Raw genomic sequence first — 14,237 nt, 5'->3', positions numbered from 1 at the left:
CATCTCCTCCACACTTGGGCTTCCTACCTGTACGTCAGGTGCACTACCTCACAGAAGGGCAGCCTTACCCAGGAGAGCAGACTGTTGAAATTGCAGGGCAGATGCTCAGCTCTGGGAAATGCCTGCCTATGCCTGGACCGGCAGAGGGGAGCTGTGATGGCTTTAAGAAGCTTGTGCCTGGTATCGAACTAAGTGAACTGAGTTAATCCTATGTTTTCTGCCATAGTCTGGACTTTGGTGCTGTACAAACAGCCGAATTTGCCAAGGTAATTCCTTCCCACCTGGATACTCAGAGGATCTTATGCTCAGACCCACTGCTAATATTGTCTCCACTCTTCCCCCAATCACATAAGAATAATAGGTCTCTCAGTAAAGCATGACAGAAAATGGAACTCCCTTCTAGCCAAAACCCGTGTGTTTTCAGCCCATAGGGAAAAAAACCCACTGTTCTTCCCACAAAGGGAATTCCGGGGGTGGGGGGAAGGCATGTTGAGAAACCAGAACACCAGAACAGATTTCTCTGCTTCCTGGGTGCCCATCTGGAACAAACTTGCCACATTCATTTCTTTTCCTCGAGGTGGGCAGTGAAACCAGCAGCAGCCATCCAGCTCAGTGCTGGTAAAGCAAAGAGCTGGGGACCTCCTGCACCGCAGTTCCCTCTCGCCTCCCAAGTGCAGGTGCCCCAGGCAAGGGTGGGATTGAAGGAAGCTGTAAGGAGGTCAGAAGCGAGAGCAGCCAGAAAAACATGGCTTCTCTTCTCAATAGCAGAGCTTAATCATTTCCACAGAAAGGGTATTTCTTCCAGGATATCATTCTAATATAAAATTTCCTATCAGATAACCCTAGCAGATGTCCTGAACTGGGTTTTCCTGACTGCTTTGTGTTAGCATGGGAGGGAACATATACAAACTCACCTCCACAGTGATCTGGGACATACAAGTCCCACAGACTTAGGGATTATATTTTCAGAGTTGCAAAAAAGGACTTAGAGATCCAAGTCCCTCTGAAATGCATTGCCCTGTGTATCTTGTTCCAGTGATACATCCCTGGAACTACAAGTACACAGCCGGCTTGAACGTTTCCAGTAAATACCTGGAAAAACACCATCTGGGATTCTCCTTTTTGATTTTCCTTTCCTTCTTTTCGCCACACTCTCCAGAATTTCCAGTCTGGAAGGAGTGAGTGGGGCCACATCCGCAACCCAGCCTCAGTGCCTGCTCGACCTTCCGATCCAAAATGTTAACACCCAACTGAGGATCCATCTTTCCTTTTCTTTTCTGTTGTCGTGTTTGATATTTCTCAGTGATTCTTCCTAGATGGGCACAGCAGTCACATTCTGCTTTCAACTCTACTCAGATTCTTCACTGAGGAGTGACTCTGTGAACCCTGCTGCTTTCATTCCTGCCCCCGGCCATCTCCGGCATTCTCCCGATAGGCAGTGCCCTTCTTTCTCGCTGTTTGACTGAAGAACCAACTCAGGTATGCAGAAGACTTTGAAGAACATGAGTGAAAAGGTTTCTTTAAATAACTGTGGCTTAGATCAGGAGAGGCAAACAGATGAGATTCGGGGCTTCCTGCTAGCTCAGTGGTGATGGGCTCATGCTTTGTCCTGCATTCCCCTAGCTGCCTGTCACCAGTTTTCCAGCCATTTCCTGGAAGGCAACCAACTGATTGTGTTCCCACTTTGCTATGGCCATAAACAATGACAAACTTGGCTTGTCTGGCACAGCTCTGCTGAGCCTTATCTGGACGCCATTGCAACCCCTGATGAAGAAAGCACCATTCTGCCTAATTCTTTGCATGTGGGCTGTAAATACCTGGAGATCTGTTTTGTACGAGTGAGGTGCCATGGAGCCTGTGACTTCCCTACTATTGCTTCTGGCGGTCTCATGCCAATTCTCCATAACTAACTCGGCAAGCTGGCAGCTTCCAGCATCTGAAAGCCAAAAATAGGAAAGGGCATTTGCAGGGCGGTGATATGATGTGTGCTTGGCTTTAAAAAGGATCACAAACTTAAGGCAGTGGAGAGCAAAAGGCATACCAGTATCACCATGGATATGTGACATTAAACAAACCACTTGTCACGATACACAGCTGACTACTTGCCAAATGGAACAGGATCTTCTTATTATTCATTGTTTTGCCCTGCAAAACCTGCACAACCATGAGAAGGAAAAACCTCCAGGAAGGTACTGTCAATTTTCTGACCATCCCTTGCCAGGCTGCAGGTCCTGGTTCAAGGGCAACTCCCAGGCATCCACCTACTCACATGCATTTGAAGGTCAAAATGTGAAATCATGGTGGGCACCCTACTTAAATAGCCACAGGAAACGGAGTTGCAGGATGAGGTCACTTCCTCAAGGTAACTCTGACACTTGTAAAGCTTCCTGTCTTCCCAGAGCTTTGATTCCATCCCTGCCATCCTTCACAGCTGGGGTGTCACAGCCAGGTATTTTTCCAGCACCTCGTGTGTGCCCACCCACTGCCGCCTGCCCGCATGGCTTTGCTAAGGATTACACCAGCCACAGGAGCAGGGAATCACCCTTCTCCTCTCATCCTCCACACCTCGCTGCACCCAGGAACCCAGCTCTGTCTCCACCCCAGCAGGAGACGAGGTGGAGCTAACCCTCCTTTTGTTTCCACCTTAACAGGTCACTGCGGCCAGGTAAGGGTCCACCCAAAGGGGGTCAAGGGAGCTGCCACATGGACAGCATCTTGAAGCATCGCATTTGCTCTCACCTCTGCCTCCCCAAGGAAGACCTTCTGCACCCCTGCGACCTTGTGGGGTGAGTGAAGGAGCAGAAACCTCACCTCAGCCTATGTGATGGATGCTTTGACCTCAAAAGAGGAGCACACAGTTCCTCCTGCCCGGGGAGGGTGTCCTGCCTGTCACTACCCCCTCGGCATGCCCACTGGGCAGCGGAAAGGGGGAAAGCAGAGAAGGGGAGTGGGAAGCCCGTCGAAGGCACTAGTGGAAATAGGCCTCCATCCAGCGGCTCTCACAGCAGGCCGCCCCCGGCCCCTCAGCAGGTGGCCCTTCAGCCCGGCCACCCTTCAGAGAGGAGCTGCTGGATCCGGAGCGAGAGACAGGAGCACCGGTCTCGGGGCGCGTGGGGGTTTGGACACGCATGGCACGGCCGTGGCAGTGCTGCGAGACAGGGCGCTGCTGGACTCAGAGGAGGACTAGGGGAATTGGCCTGCCAGGGCGACTGCCTTTGCAAAGCTCCTACCCACCCGTGCTCCGCGTGTTCTGGTTTTCTTTGCCATTCCAAGAAAAACAATCATAAATAATGCTAATAAAACCCATCAAACCGGCCAAGGGCAAGAGTGGGTGGGCACTCGCCCCGCACGGTCCGGGTGCCTGTGGGGCAAACACGAGGGGTGGAAGGGTGGGGGGAGTGTGCCGGCACCCCCACGCGCACCTCCCGCACGCGGCGCCCGTGCCTGTGGAAAAAGGTGGATCTCGGATCTGGCCTCCGGGAGAGGGGCCGGCCCCGGGGACGCCCACGCGGGGCCAGGGGACCCAAGCCGGTGGGGCCGGGCACCTGCCCGGGCGGCGCGGCCGGAGCGGCCGGCCCCACGCAGCCGCCGCGCTGCAGCGACACGGGCGGACGGGGCGCGACAGAGCCCGGCCACGCCTGAGCGCCGAGCCGGCCGGGGCCGTGGGCGGCGGGCGGCGCCCCGCGCCGTGGCCGCCCCGTGGGCGGGTGAGCGGCGGCGGGGTGCGCGGGGTGCGCGGGGCGCTGCCCCCGGCCGCCACGCCGCGGAGCCCCGCTTTGTTCGAGGGGCGTGTGTGGGGGGTGGGGGGAGACACACTGAGCGGGGCGCAAGCCACCCACGGACACACGCGTCGCCCGACCGGGGGGGAAGCGGGGTGCTCGGGTGCCTTCCAGAGCCGCCGGGCCCCTTCCCGCGCGTCTCCCTGCGCGCGTGTGCCCCTCTGCGCGCGCGCGCGAGCTGGGTGTTGGGTTTTTTTGGATTTTTTTTTTTTTTTTTTTTTTCCCTCGCTTGCTCCAGGTTTTACTTCTGGTTGCCTGTAAGGGTTTTGCTCCTCCCTTCTGAAATCCTATATTAGCTGCGGCCAAAGCTGGGTAAGAAACACAGCTCATTGTTGGCAAGTGCCGATGAGCCTCGCAGAGGAGTGAGAGCCGGCGGCGGGGCTGCGGCAGCGATCTCGGCACCCTCCCGCGGGCGCCGGGGAGAGAGCGGGGGGAGCCCTCTCTATGCTGGGCGACTTCTCCTGACTGATTTCACCGCCACCTTTGAAGCAAAAGAAGAAAAGCAAGGCGGGAGGTGAGTGCGGCGGTTCTCGTAGCTGGTGCCGGGTGTCCCTTTTGTGTGCAACAGGAAAAAAATGGGACTGCCTGAACACGCGAGGAAAGGTATTTCTCGGCTTCCCGGCTTTACCTCCTCACCCGTGCATTACTGCCTTTTTACCAAAATAATTCGGACTCGATTCCAAAAGTTGCTGACAGCGGCTAGGTGGGACTTCCCAATTCTTTGCTCGTTCCCCGCAAGTTCGCGAGAGTGCCGTGGGAATCCGCCGCCTTCCCCGGCGAAGCCGGGGGGCTCGGGCGCCTTCTGAGCGTGCGGGGAGGCGGCGGCTGCCGTGCGCAACGCTTTCCGCTGCGATAGGTACGCACGAGTTGGAGTGGGAAGGCGTGTTGTGGTGCTCGCCGGGTTAGCGGAGGGGACCGGGCTTCTCGTACCGCGGGCTCCCCTTCTATTTTGCCCTTTGTACTCCACGGCACGGAGATTCTGGGGTTTTCCTCCCTCTCCCTCCACCCCCCCGCGCCGAGGAGGAGCGGACGGCGGGACCCGCGAAGTCGTTTCTCCCGGAGCCGGGCAGATGCAGCCGGTCCGGGGGAGGGGGCGGCTGCGTGTCCGAGGCTGTATTTCGCCTGTGTATTCACACGCTAACTTTCCAGGTGGGCAATGGCAGACCACATGATGGCCATGAACCACGGGCGATTCGCCGACGGATCCGGCGGGCTTCACCACCACCCAGCGCACCGGATGGGCATGGGGCAGTTTCCCACCCCCCACCACCACCACCAGCAGCAGCAGCAGCCGCCGCCGCAGCAGCAGCACGCCTTCAGCGCCCTGATGGGCGACCATATACATTACGGAGCTGGGAATATGAACGCGAGCAGCGGGGTGAGGCACGCCATGGGGCCGGGGGGCGTGAGCGGAGGGCACCCGGCCGGCAGCATGCCGCCCCCCGCCCGCTTCAGCGGCTCCCAGTTCATGGCCCCCCCCGTCGCCAGCCCGGGAGGGCAGCTGAGCGCCAGCATGCAGCTCCAGAAGCTCAACAACCAGTACTTCAGCCACCACCCCTACCCCCACAGCCACTACATGCCGGACTTGCACCCCGGCAGCCACCAGCTGAACGGCAGCAGCGGCCAGCAGCATTTCAGGGACTGCAACCCCAAGCACGGCGGCGGCGGCGGCAGCGGCTTGCCGCCCGCCGTCCCCCACGTCCCCGCGGCAATGCTGCCGCCCAATGTCATAGACACTGACTTCATCGACGAGGAGGTCCTCATGTCCTTAGTCATCGAAATGGGGCTGGATCGCATCAAGGAGCTTCCCGAGCTGTGGTTGGGACAGAACGAGTTTGACTTCATGACAGACTTCGTTTGCAAACAGCAGCCCAGCAGGGTGAGCTGCTGATTCATTTAAAACAAACAAAGGACTTTCTATCGGTGCGAATGAAAACATTCCCCCAGACACGGTGTCTCACTTTTCAGGGCTTGAAAAGGTGAGAATCTGGAAAGCGGAGTCAACTATGCGCTTGTATAAATTCTATTTTTTTCTTTTGTTCTTAAATCGCTGCCACTATTTTTTTTTTTTTTTTGGTAGGTTTGACATTCACGTCCCCTCCCGTAGTAACGATTTCTAGCGAACTCTGCCTTTTTATGTTGGTCGTCCCCCCCTCCCCTCCTTGCTCTCTTAATTTCCTCGCAGTAACGTGCCCATAATAATTCCCACAGTGCTGAACCGTTAGATATTAATCTTGGCAAATTGCTTGATCTTGTGGATTTTGTAAACCATGATTTCCAATGACTTGAACTGCATTCAAATTCTGAGCGAACAGGGAAAAAAATTTGCATTAGTTGGTTGCATGAACTTTGAAGGGCAGATACTACTGCACAAATGCTGCCATCTTGCTTAATTTTTAACTATGCATTGCAGTGCAGACTAAAAAAATTTTTTTTTCCTTTTTTTTTTTTTCTTTCAAATACGCTAAACTGGAAGCTTAACAGATGTGGGCCAAACCTTTCCAGATCAGGAAAAGTAATACGGTTACTTAAAAAGTCTGCTACCCATTCCCCCTCCCCCATATGTACAGACAATAATATGGTGTGGATGGAATGTTGACTAGTGGCAAACATTTCACAGATTATTTTTTTTAATTATTATTTTGTTTCTGTCTTCGGCATTTTGACACTGTGCTAATATAGTTTATTCAGTACATGAAAAGATACTACTGTGTTGAAAGCTTTTCAGGAAATTTTGACAGTATTTTTGTACAAAACATTTTTTTGAGAAAATATTGTTAATTTATTCTATTTTAATTTGCCAATGTCAATAAAAAGTTAAGAAATGCTTTAGTTTTTCTAGAAGTCATTTACCAGTATTTTTCTTCAAAACTCTTCCCCACTGTCCCTGGTAAGTAGAACATCTATCTGTACAACCGTGTTGGTGTGCGAAAAGACATTCCAAAATAGAAAGTACACTACACCCATATATATGTCATGGTGAACTCGGTAGGTGAGCGGGATTTGAACATACTTACAGCATAAAGCCTCATACGTAACATTGTAATATGCCTGTCAGTGTGGTTTTATGAAAAATAAAGTTGCCGAGGCGCAACTTTTTTGTGACTTGCCAACATACTTGCTTTAAATGTAGTTGTCCAGAGTTATGATGCATAAAGTATTTATTATATTTATCTATTAAACTTGTAATTTTATAAATCTGCTTTCATTTATATAGTAGACTTTGTTCTTTTGTATATTTGTTATCTCACCTGGAAGAGCTGTGTAGAAAGACCGAGCGCTTAAGGTGCCAGTATTGTGTCACTTGGGAGGGGAGGGTGGTGGGTGTCGTCCCATCCCTCTCGGCCTCACAGGGGTAACGTGGGAGGTTGCTGCATCGACCCAGATCTGCATCACACCAGAACCGCTTTGTGCTTCATTTCCAGTGACTTAGGAGAAGGGGCGTACATCCCTAAAACTGTACACGCTGGGACATCTCTAACCCCTTTCTCCCAGCAACTGCTACCCACTAAAGCCACCGAGACAAATCCATACAGGTCTATACGGGAGAAAAATGCCGGTTTTCGTAAGGCGGTTGACACCTTGCTCCTTTAGTGCCAACTGTTGCAGCCTCCCGCCCCCACTCAGCCCTTGGCAAAGCTCCTGCACAAGTTGCTACTTCAGTGAGGACTGATGGATCGGGACCCTAATAATACATGTAATCCTGTTTAGCCACGCTTCCCAAGTTTGATACGGGAGCGATACCACCATGCTTGCTTTCTGCTGACGTTTTCAGCCTCATCTCCTGAACGTATTAGGAAGAAAAACAGTATGGTGGATGTAGTTAAATTTTAAACCTGGGCACGTAAACACGGGAGGATATCGCCACACAATGGGACTGTAAATAGCAGTGTTTTGAATCAAGCTGGGAAATTAAACTGATTACTGTTGCTAAAATTGTCCCAGCTGGTGAGAAGAGCGATGCTTGGCCTTCTTTGCCTTACAGACGTGAAGCAGCTAATATGTTTTATGAATGTAAAAAGGAAAATGCTTGTATTAAAGTATTAGCAAAACTAGAAAGAAGGAAGTGTACGCTTCTGGGAAAAAGTGACGACAAAATGCTCTCTGCAGGCAGTAACAGCCTGTTCTTAGACAACTCTCAGCACCCAAGAATTTAAAAAAACAACCGTCCAGTTTCAGCCAGTGGTCGCTAATGTTTGTAATCGCTAAATTTAACATCAAATGGCAGTGAATCATAACTTATCAACTCACCAATAATGTAAAAGAGTGTTTAGAAGAATATAGCTGTAGTTGCCCAACTTGCCACTGTATAAATCCTTTTCCCATTTTAAGGCTGTCTGAGCTGCACACATTGCATTGCCTTCTTCTGCTGGAGTTTGGGAGGGTGATTTTTCTGATTCTAATCAACTTCTTATAATACAGCCTATCAAATTACGTGCATACCAAATTGCGTAGATGTTTAAAGCCTCCACGATCTCCTAAATAAAAGGGAATGCTCTCGCTTTAATGACAAGCACTTTTGCTTCATAAAGTTGGTTAAACAACAGATTCTTCACAGTTGAGACATCGCTACTTAAGTCTGTCAACATTAAATCCTTCCATATAAGCTTTTCCCAGAATAGGCAGTTTCACGGGCAGGCTGGTGGGGTCTATTTGCGTAGGATTCCTTGTAAAACTCCCCAGAGCCTCTAAGCAACAGCAGCTACTGGAGGAAAGCGCTGCCTTTGGGCAAGGCATCGTCAAGGAGTTTTACGATTTCTTAAAAGTAGACCCGGGGGGGGGGGGGGGGCGGAATCTGCAAAACAATCACATTGGCTACCTTGTCCCTTAATTTCTAATGAAAAGTCACGTCCCGGTAGCACAACTACACATTTTCTTACTCGTAATATCATTCACCAAGCAATATTGGGGGCCTGACCCTCATCTTCCAACGTGAACCCCTTGGCAACGCTCCCACGGCTGAAGCAGTAACAGGCCTTCAAGTAGATCCTCTCTAGCCTCCACACTGTTTAGAAATACTCTGAAGTAATTTATTATTTGAACCCAGCGATTAGTGAGAAACGCACAGCGACCCAGTTTTCCAGCTACCGCCAGATCCTCGCGAAGGACGTTGCCGTCTCGCGTCCCGCTAAGTTGCTTTTGGCACAGGAAACCTGACCTCTGTACTTTGGCTGTTTTTCAAGAACTTGCAACAGGGTACACGAGATCTGCTCCTCTTTAAGCCACGGCCACAAATAGACGCGCGGCTTTATTTGGAAGGGAGATCAGCCCTAAGCCGCCCCGCCACGCGAGACACGCTCGGCGGGAAATTAGGTGCCGATTAACGCAATCCTCTGCCTTTTTCCCCGGGGATAAAGAACTGAGGGCTGGGCGCCGGGGCGGGAGCGGCCCCCTCACCGGCGGGGCCCCGCCGCTGCCGCAGACACCTGCGCGCGGCGGCCGGCGGCACCACGGCGCCCCCTCGCGGGCGGCCGCCCCCCCCCCGCGCCCCGCCGCCGCCGTCACGCGGGCGCCGCCGGGCGGAGCGGGGCGCGACGGGCGAGGGGAGCCGCCGCGGGGCCGGCAGCCGCCCAACCGGGGCCGCCGCGGCCTTGGGCTGGCGAGGCCTGCGGGAGGGAGAGGAAGGCGAGGGGAGCCGGCCCTGTGCCCTTGCGGCGCCGGTGCCCGCCACAGCCCAGCCCGAGGCAGCCCAGAGGGCCGGTCAGGGCAGCGGTGCCCGCTCCCGGCGGCTCGGCTCGGCTCGGCTCGGCTCGGCTCGGCTCGGCTCGGCTCGGCTCGGCTCGGCTCGGCTCGGCTCGGCTCGGCTCGGCTCGGCTCGGCTCGGCTCGGCTCGGCGGCCCGAGGGGTGCGGGGCCTCGCGAAATTTCTCGGCGTGGATTTAGAGGAGAGGCAAACAAACCTTGTGAAAACATGCCTGTTGGTCTCAGGTTTTATTAAAAAAAAAAAAAAAATAAATATATATAGATATAAACGAGGATCATCCCCTGCTTATCTTGTCTTGCTAGGGGGACTGGAAAATTCCAACATCTGGATTTGCAGAGTTCCTTTCCTTTGTTTCCTTTTCTACTTTCTTCCCCTCCGCCCCCCTAATTTTTTTGCCCTAGATGTTTTCCACTCTCCAGGTCTTCTACAGAAGTTGGATATGAAGCCCCGTGGAACACTGCTGTTTGCCGAAAGGCTGTGGCACGTGCCTGTGGAGCCTCAGCATAATGCCTCTTCAGGGCATGGGTAGCTTCTGCGACAACATCTTGCTATAGGAGCTGTGCTGTACCTACCCTGTTCCTCCTGCCCTCCGCCTCCGCTCCCTCCTGGCCGTGCAGCCCGGCAGGGCTTAACACGTGAGCTGGTACCCAAGGGACTGATATCCCTTTGTATTAGAAACCTCAGCAAAACCGGGGTGGGCACGGGCATGGACAGAAGGGAAACGAAGTCAGAAGCAGTTCTTGTCCCTGACCCCACAGCTATCGTATTCAAAGCCTTCATTGCCTCTAAAATACTCGCTGTGGGGCTACCGCCGGCAGGAGTAAGATATGCCAATGTTACAGATCTAGGCTACACACACCGACCTTAACCCGATCTATTTCTGTACCATCACTCATAGGGAGAGCAGTGTGAACAAGGACTAAGTAACATTGGCAGGAACTGTTTAAATGACAAGATAAAGTATTTTTTAAATAGGCAAATATATTTGTCAGATAACACTGCATGTGCAAGAAAACTAAGATGAGGAATCAAAGGAGTTTAGAACCCAAGGCAGCAGCATTTTTTCAGGATTTCATGTATTCTAAGTGCATCATTTTGTCAGCACAGAGGAGGTGTTTTACATAGTTTCTGAAAATATATTTACACATTTCAATATGGTGCCACTATTGTGCTCGTGCACAAGATAAAGCTGACTCTTAGTAACTGTAACAATAACAAGATACATCAAATGACTGAACAGATGAGCCCCTCTTATGGTAGGTTCTCTGTTAGTCTCTTTGCCTCATTTTAGAAAGACATTTGCTATACCAGGTTTTTAATAGAGATGGGTCAGGTATTTCATCCATCCGCTGTGCCCTTCCCCCCTTAAAAAATTACAGAGGGGAAATTTGATCACAAGCTTGAAACAGATTTTGAAAGGCATATGTTTTTTATATTAAAAATAAGCAAAAGATTTTCCAGCTTATCAAGCTTCAAAAAATGCTGACCACTTTTCTCAACTTCTTTCTTTCACCAGGCCATTTTGTTATCTCTGTCTATTGGCGTGTTCATTTGGCAATACTTTCCCTATTTTATCAGCAATAAAGTAACATAAAGGAAACTTTCAGAATTGTCAAGCTCCTAAAACTGGGGCTGAAGTTACTGGAGTGAGTACATAGCATTTATTGAGCTCAGACAATAAATATTTAGCAGATATTAGTCACAATAAGACGCTGAAGGCGCACCTACTTATGTGCAGTTTTGGCCAAGAGCCTCCTGGCAATTGCACTGCTAGTGCCTTGCGCAGGAGAGGGTGAAGTTTCTGAAAGTCTATAAAATGTCTTATCTGCTGCCGTTCAAACAGAAGTAGCACAGATTTCACACTCTTTCTCTCTGCCAGGATAAATATTTAAAGGCTTCTTACTCAAAATCTTTTCTGTTTTCTTCCATCTACATTATTTAGTCTAATAATTGATATTATCTCTGGCTAAAAACCTTGTACAGCTATATGTCGTCCATCAACTTTATATGAAGTAATGTATGTATTTGAAAGCAGGAATGCCTTCCTGGGATTTTCCAATGACAGGAAATGACGCCAAGCCTCTGCACACATTTGCTTTGTACAGAAGCTAAATACTTATATTTTGGATTGCTTGTAGGATTATAAGGGTTATATAGTTATATTTGGGTTGCTTCTGGGTTGCTTATCAGCAGGCCGCACTAAGGCTGGTGTTGATCTGAAAAGGAGATGAAGGGCAAGGTATGAATACAGATATGGAGACGAATGTAAAGCCTTTCTAAGTAGTAGACAAAAAAAAAATATTAGTTATGATCATGACTGAGAAGGTTTTAGGGGATAGGTCTGAAAACCAGTCAGGCCTAACCCACAAGCTGTAAACAGGTGCCTGTCTGTGGAGTGATGGGGACAGCTTGGTTTTGCTTGTCACGTCTGACACGGTGCAACATTGTACACTGGAGAAGTGGAGAATTTGAAAAAACATGACATGTTAACCTTCTTCACAGACCATTATTTACAATAAACCTGAATTTTGTCTGGTGGAGATAAGTGAAAGCTGCCGTTGGATGGAGCCAATGAAGCCTGCAGTCCTGTGTGCTGGCTGCTCCTGCCTCCTGCTTGAGGATGGATATGGGATCCGTGTCCTCTCTCCTGGAAGATGAGTAGGGAGCAATCCCATTCCTAGTCAGCCACCATCCTGGAAACCATTGCAGCCAGCACATGGCCTGTGCTCAGTCCCGCTTCTAAAAACCACCTTCTCTTCTTTCAAATCCCCTGAAATCCAGTATCTCAGCCGTTTCTGGTGGGTTTCTTTTCAGTGGCCAGGAAGCACTGCAGGCCCTGTGCTTTCTCTTGCCCTGACTTCAGTTCAGTCAGGGTGCAAATAAACCGTTGAAAGAGTTTCGAGGTGGTGTGTGTTTGTTTTGGGATGCGCAGCCGGCCGTGCAGTGCGTGGTGCGGTGCTTTGTAGCAGCCATGCCCTGGGGTGGCAGGGGAGGGCGACAGCTGGCCTGTCACAAGTCACCTCGTGTGTGACTTTGCCCTGAAAGGACAGGAGCAGCCTCAGACGGGTGTCTTGCCCTGTCCCCGGCTTTGCAGATGGGGACCTGCTGCAGGGCAGCCCGCCGTCCCATCCCGGGCCTGCTTCTTCTCTTTCTTAGCTCTCCCCTTTTGAGACGGGGTCCTCTTTGCCCGACCTTTTAATCAAGCGCTTTACAGGAAAGACAGCAGTGCACAGATAATCACACAGATTTTATTTTATTTTGTTTTGGAAGGAGCTGTTTAAATTGCCTGTGCTTACTTGGAGGTGTCTAGTTTCAATTTGCAGTTTATTCCTTGAAACAGAGCAGGAGTAATTTAACATGAGAGACAAACCCACGTTCTCGAAGTGGCTGCAGAAAGGCTGCAGTACTCAGAGCTTGTCCACTAGGTGTAGCTGAAGCCCCGCTTTTCTTATTGACTAAAGTCTTAAAAAGCAGCCTTTTAATTTGATTTATCGTATACGTTTTAATGAACGAAAGGTAGTCAGAGTGAATAGTGATGGATGCTTATGGATTAGAGCCTTTACCTAATGCAAGAATTACATCTTAGCAATTCCACAATGCCATCACAAAAATGAGGTTAATATGCACAGGGACTCTTTACTCTGGTTCCTCTAGTTTAGACCTTCTAGTCCAGGAGTCTTTTTGACATGGTTCATTGTACACCGCAAGCAATGAAGTCCTCTGGTAGAGGACCTGGGTTTGGTTGTGTGTTTTTCCCCCAGGCTTTATTACCAAGGGCTGTGTTTAAAGGAGGAGGTTGGCACCACAGAAACCAGTGAAGCAGAGCACTTCTAAATTCCAAAGCTGAACTCTTAGTTAGTGTTTTGGCCTAAGGAAGAAAGGGAGAATACTTTGCTTCCTTGCCTCTCTTTCAGATCTCTCTAGCAATTTCTGCACTTAACAGCTTTGGCCTGAGCGGTATCCTCATAACTTTGATTGAAGATAAGGCAAAACAAGAGATAACCTCCTGTATAAAGAATGGGTTTCTGTTTTAGGAAAAATGTCTTTACTTTAGGAAAAATGTCTTTAATTTAGGAAAACTTTCTGTACTGAAAGAGTGGTCAGGCATTGGCACAGGCTGCCCAGAGAGGTGGTGGAGTCGCCATCCCTAGAGGTGTTCAAAAAACATGTAGACGTGGCACTTCGGGACATGGTTTAGGAGGCATGGTGGTGCTGGGCTGATGATTGGACTTGATGATCCGAGAAGTCTTTTCCAACCTTAATGATTCTCTGATTCTATAAGCCAAGTTCAGGAGGTCCATTCTCCATTTTGGTGGGTTTTTTTTTATGGTTAGCTTTCAAAAGGCAGTGATCTCAATTTATTAATTTTGAAGATTAACAAGAATTAAGATTATTATTCACCTGTGATTTTCCCAGATGAGCATCATCACCAAAATCTAGATCAGTGATACTCTGGGTCTAGTTCTGACCTATGTAACTGCTTGGACAGCAGTGTCCAACTAAAAAATCAAGGCCTGACTGACAGCTTATTCAGTATAGTCCTATGCCTGGGATCCCTTTTGGAGTGCAGGCAGTACTTTATGCCAAAATTGCATTGCCTATTCTAAATCTAACACAGTTATTTCAGTTTTCCCTCAGTTACCCCACCAGCATCAGTGGGCCTAAAAGTGCTCTGAACACATTATTAATTTTAGGAGGACTGTACATTGCTTGGCCAGGGTACACCATACTGGTGTAAACCAGGTTCAGGTCTTG

The 14,237-nt window shown here is 50.2% G+C and overlaps 1 protein-coding gene across 1 annotated transcript; it reads left to right on the top strand.

Moving 5' to 3' along the window:
- The first annotated feature begins 3,713 nt into the window (after positions 1–3,713).
- Positions 3,714–6,993, top strand: CITED2 (Cbp/p300 interacting transactivator with Glu/Asp rich carboxy-terminal domain 2). The gene is made up of 2 exons (XM_075087785.1): positions 3,714–4,293; positions 4,929–6,993. Exon 2 carries the CDS (start codon positions 4,936–4,938, stop codon positions 5,668–5,670), a length of 735 nt encoding a protein of 244 aa, XP_074943886.1. The 5' UTR covers positions 3,714–4,293; positions 4,929–4,935; the 3' UTR covers positions 5,671–6,993.
- The last annotated feature ends 7,244 nt before the right edge of the window (positions 6,994–14,237 follow it).

Source organism: Phalacrocorax aristotelis, chromosome 3 (genome assembly GCF_949628215.1).
Source record: "Phalacrocorax aristotelis chromosome 3, bGulAri2.1, whole genome shotgun sequence".
Lineage (NCBI taxonomy): Eukaryota > Metazoa > Chordata > Aves > Suliformes > Phalacrocoracidae > Phalacrocorax > Phalacrocorax aristotelis.
This window is presented reverse-complemented; position numbering and strand designations above follow the sequence as displayed.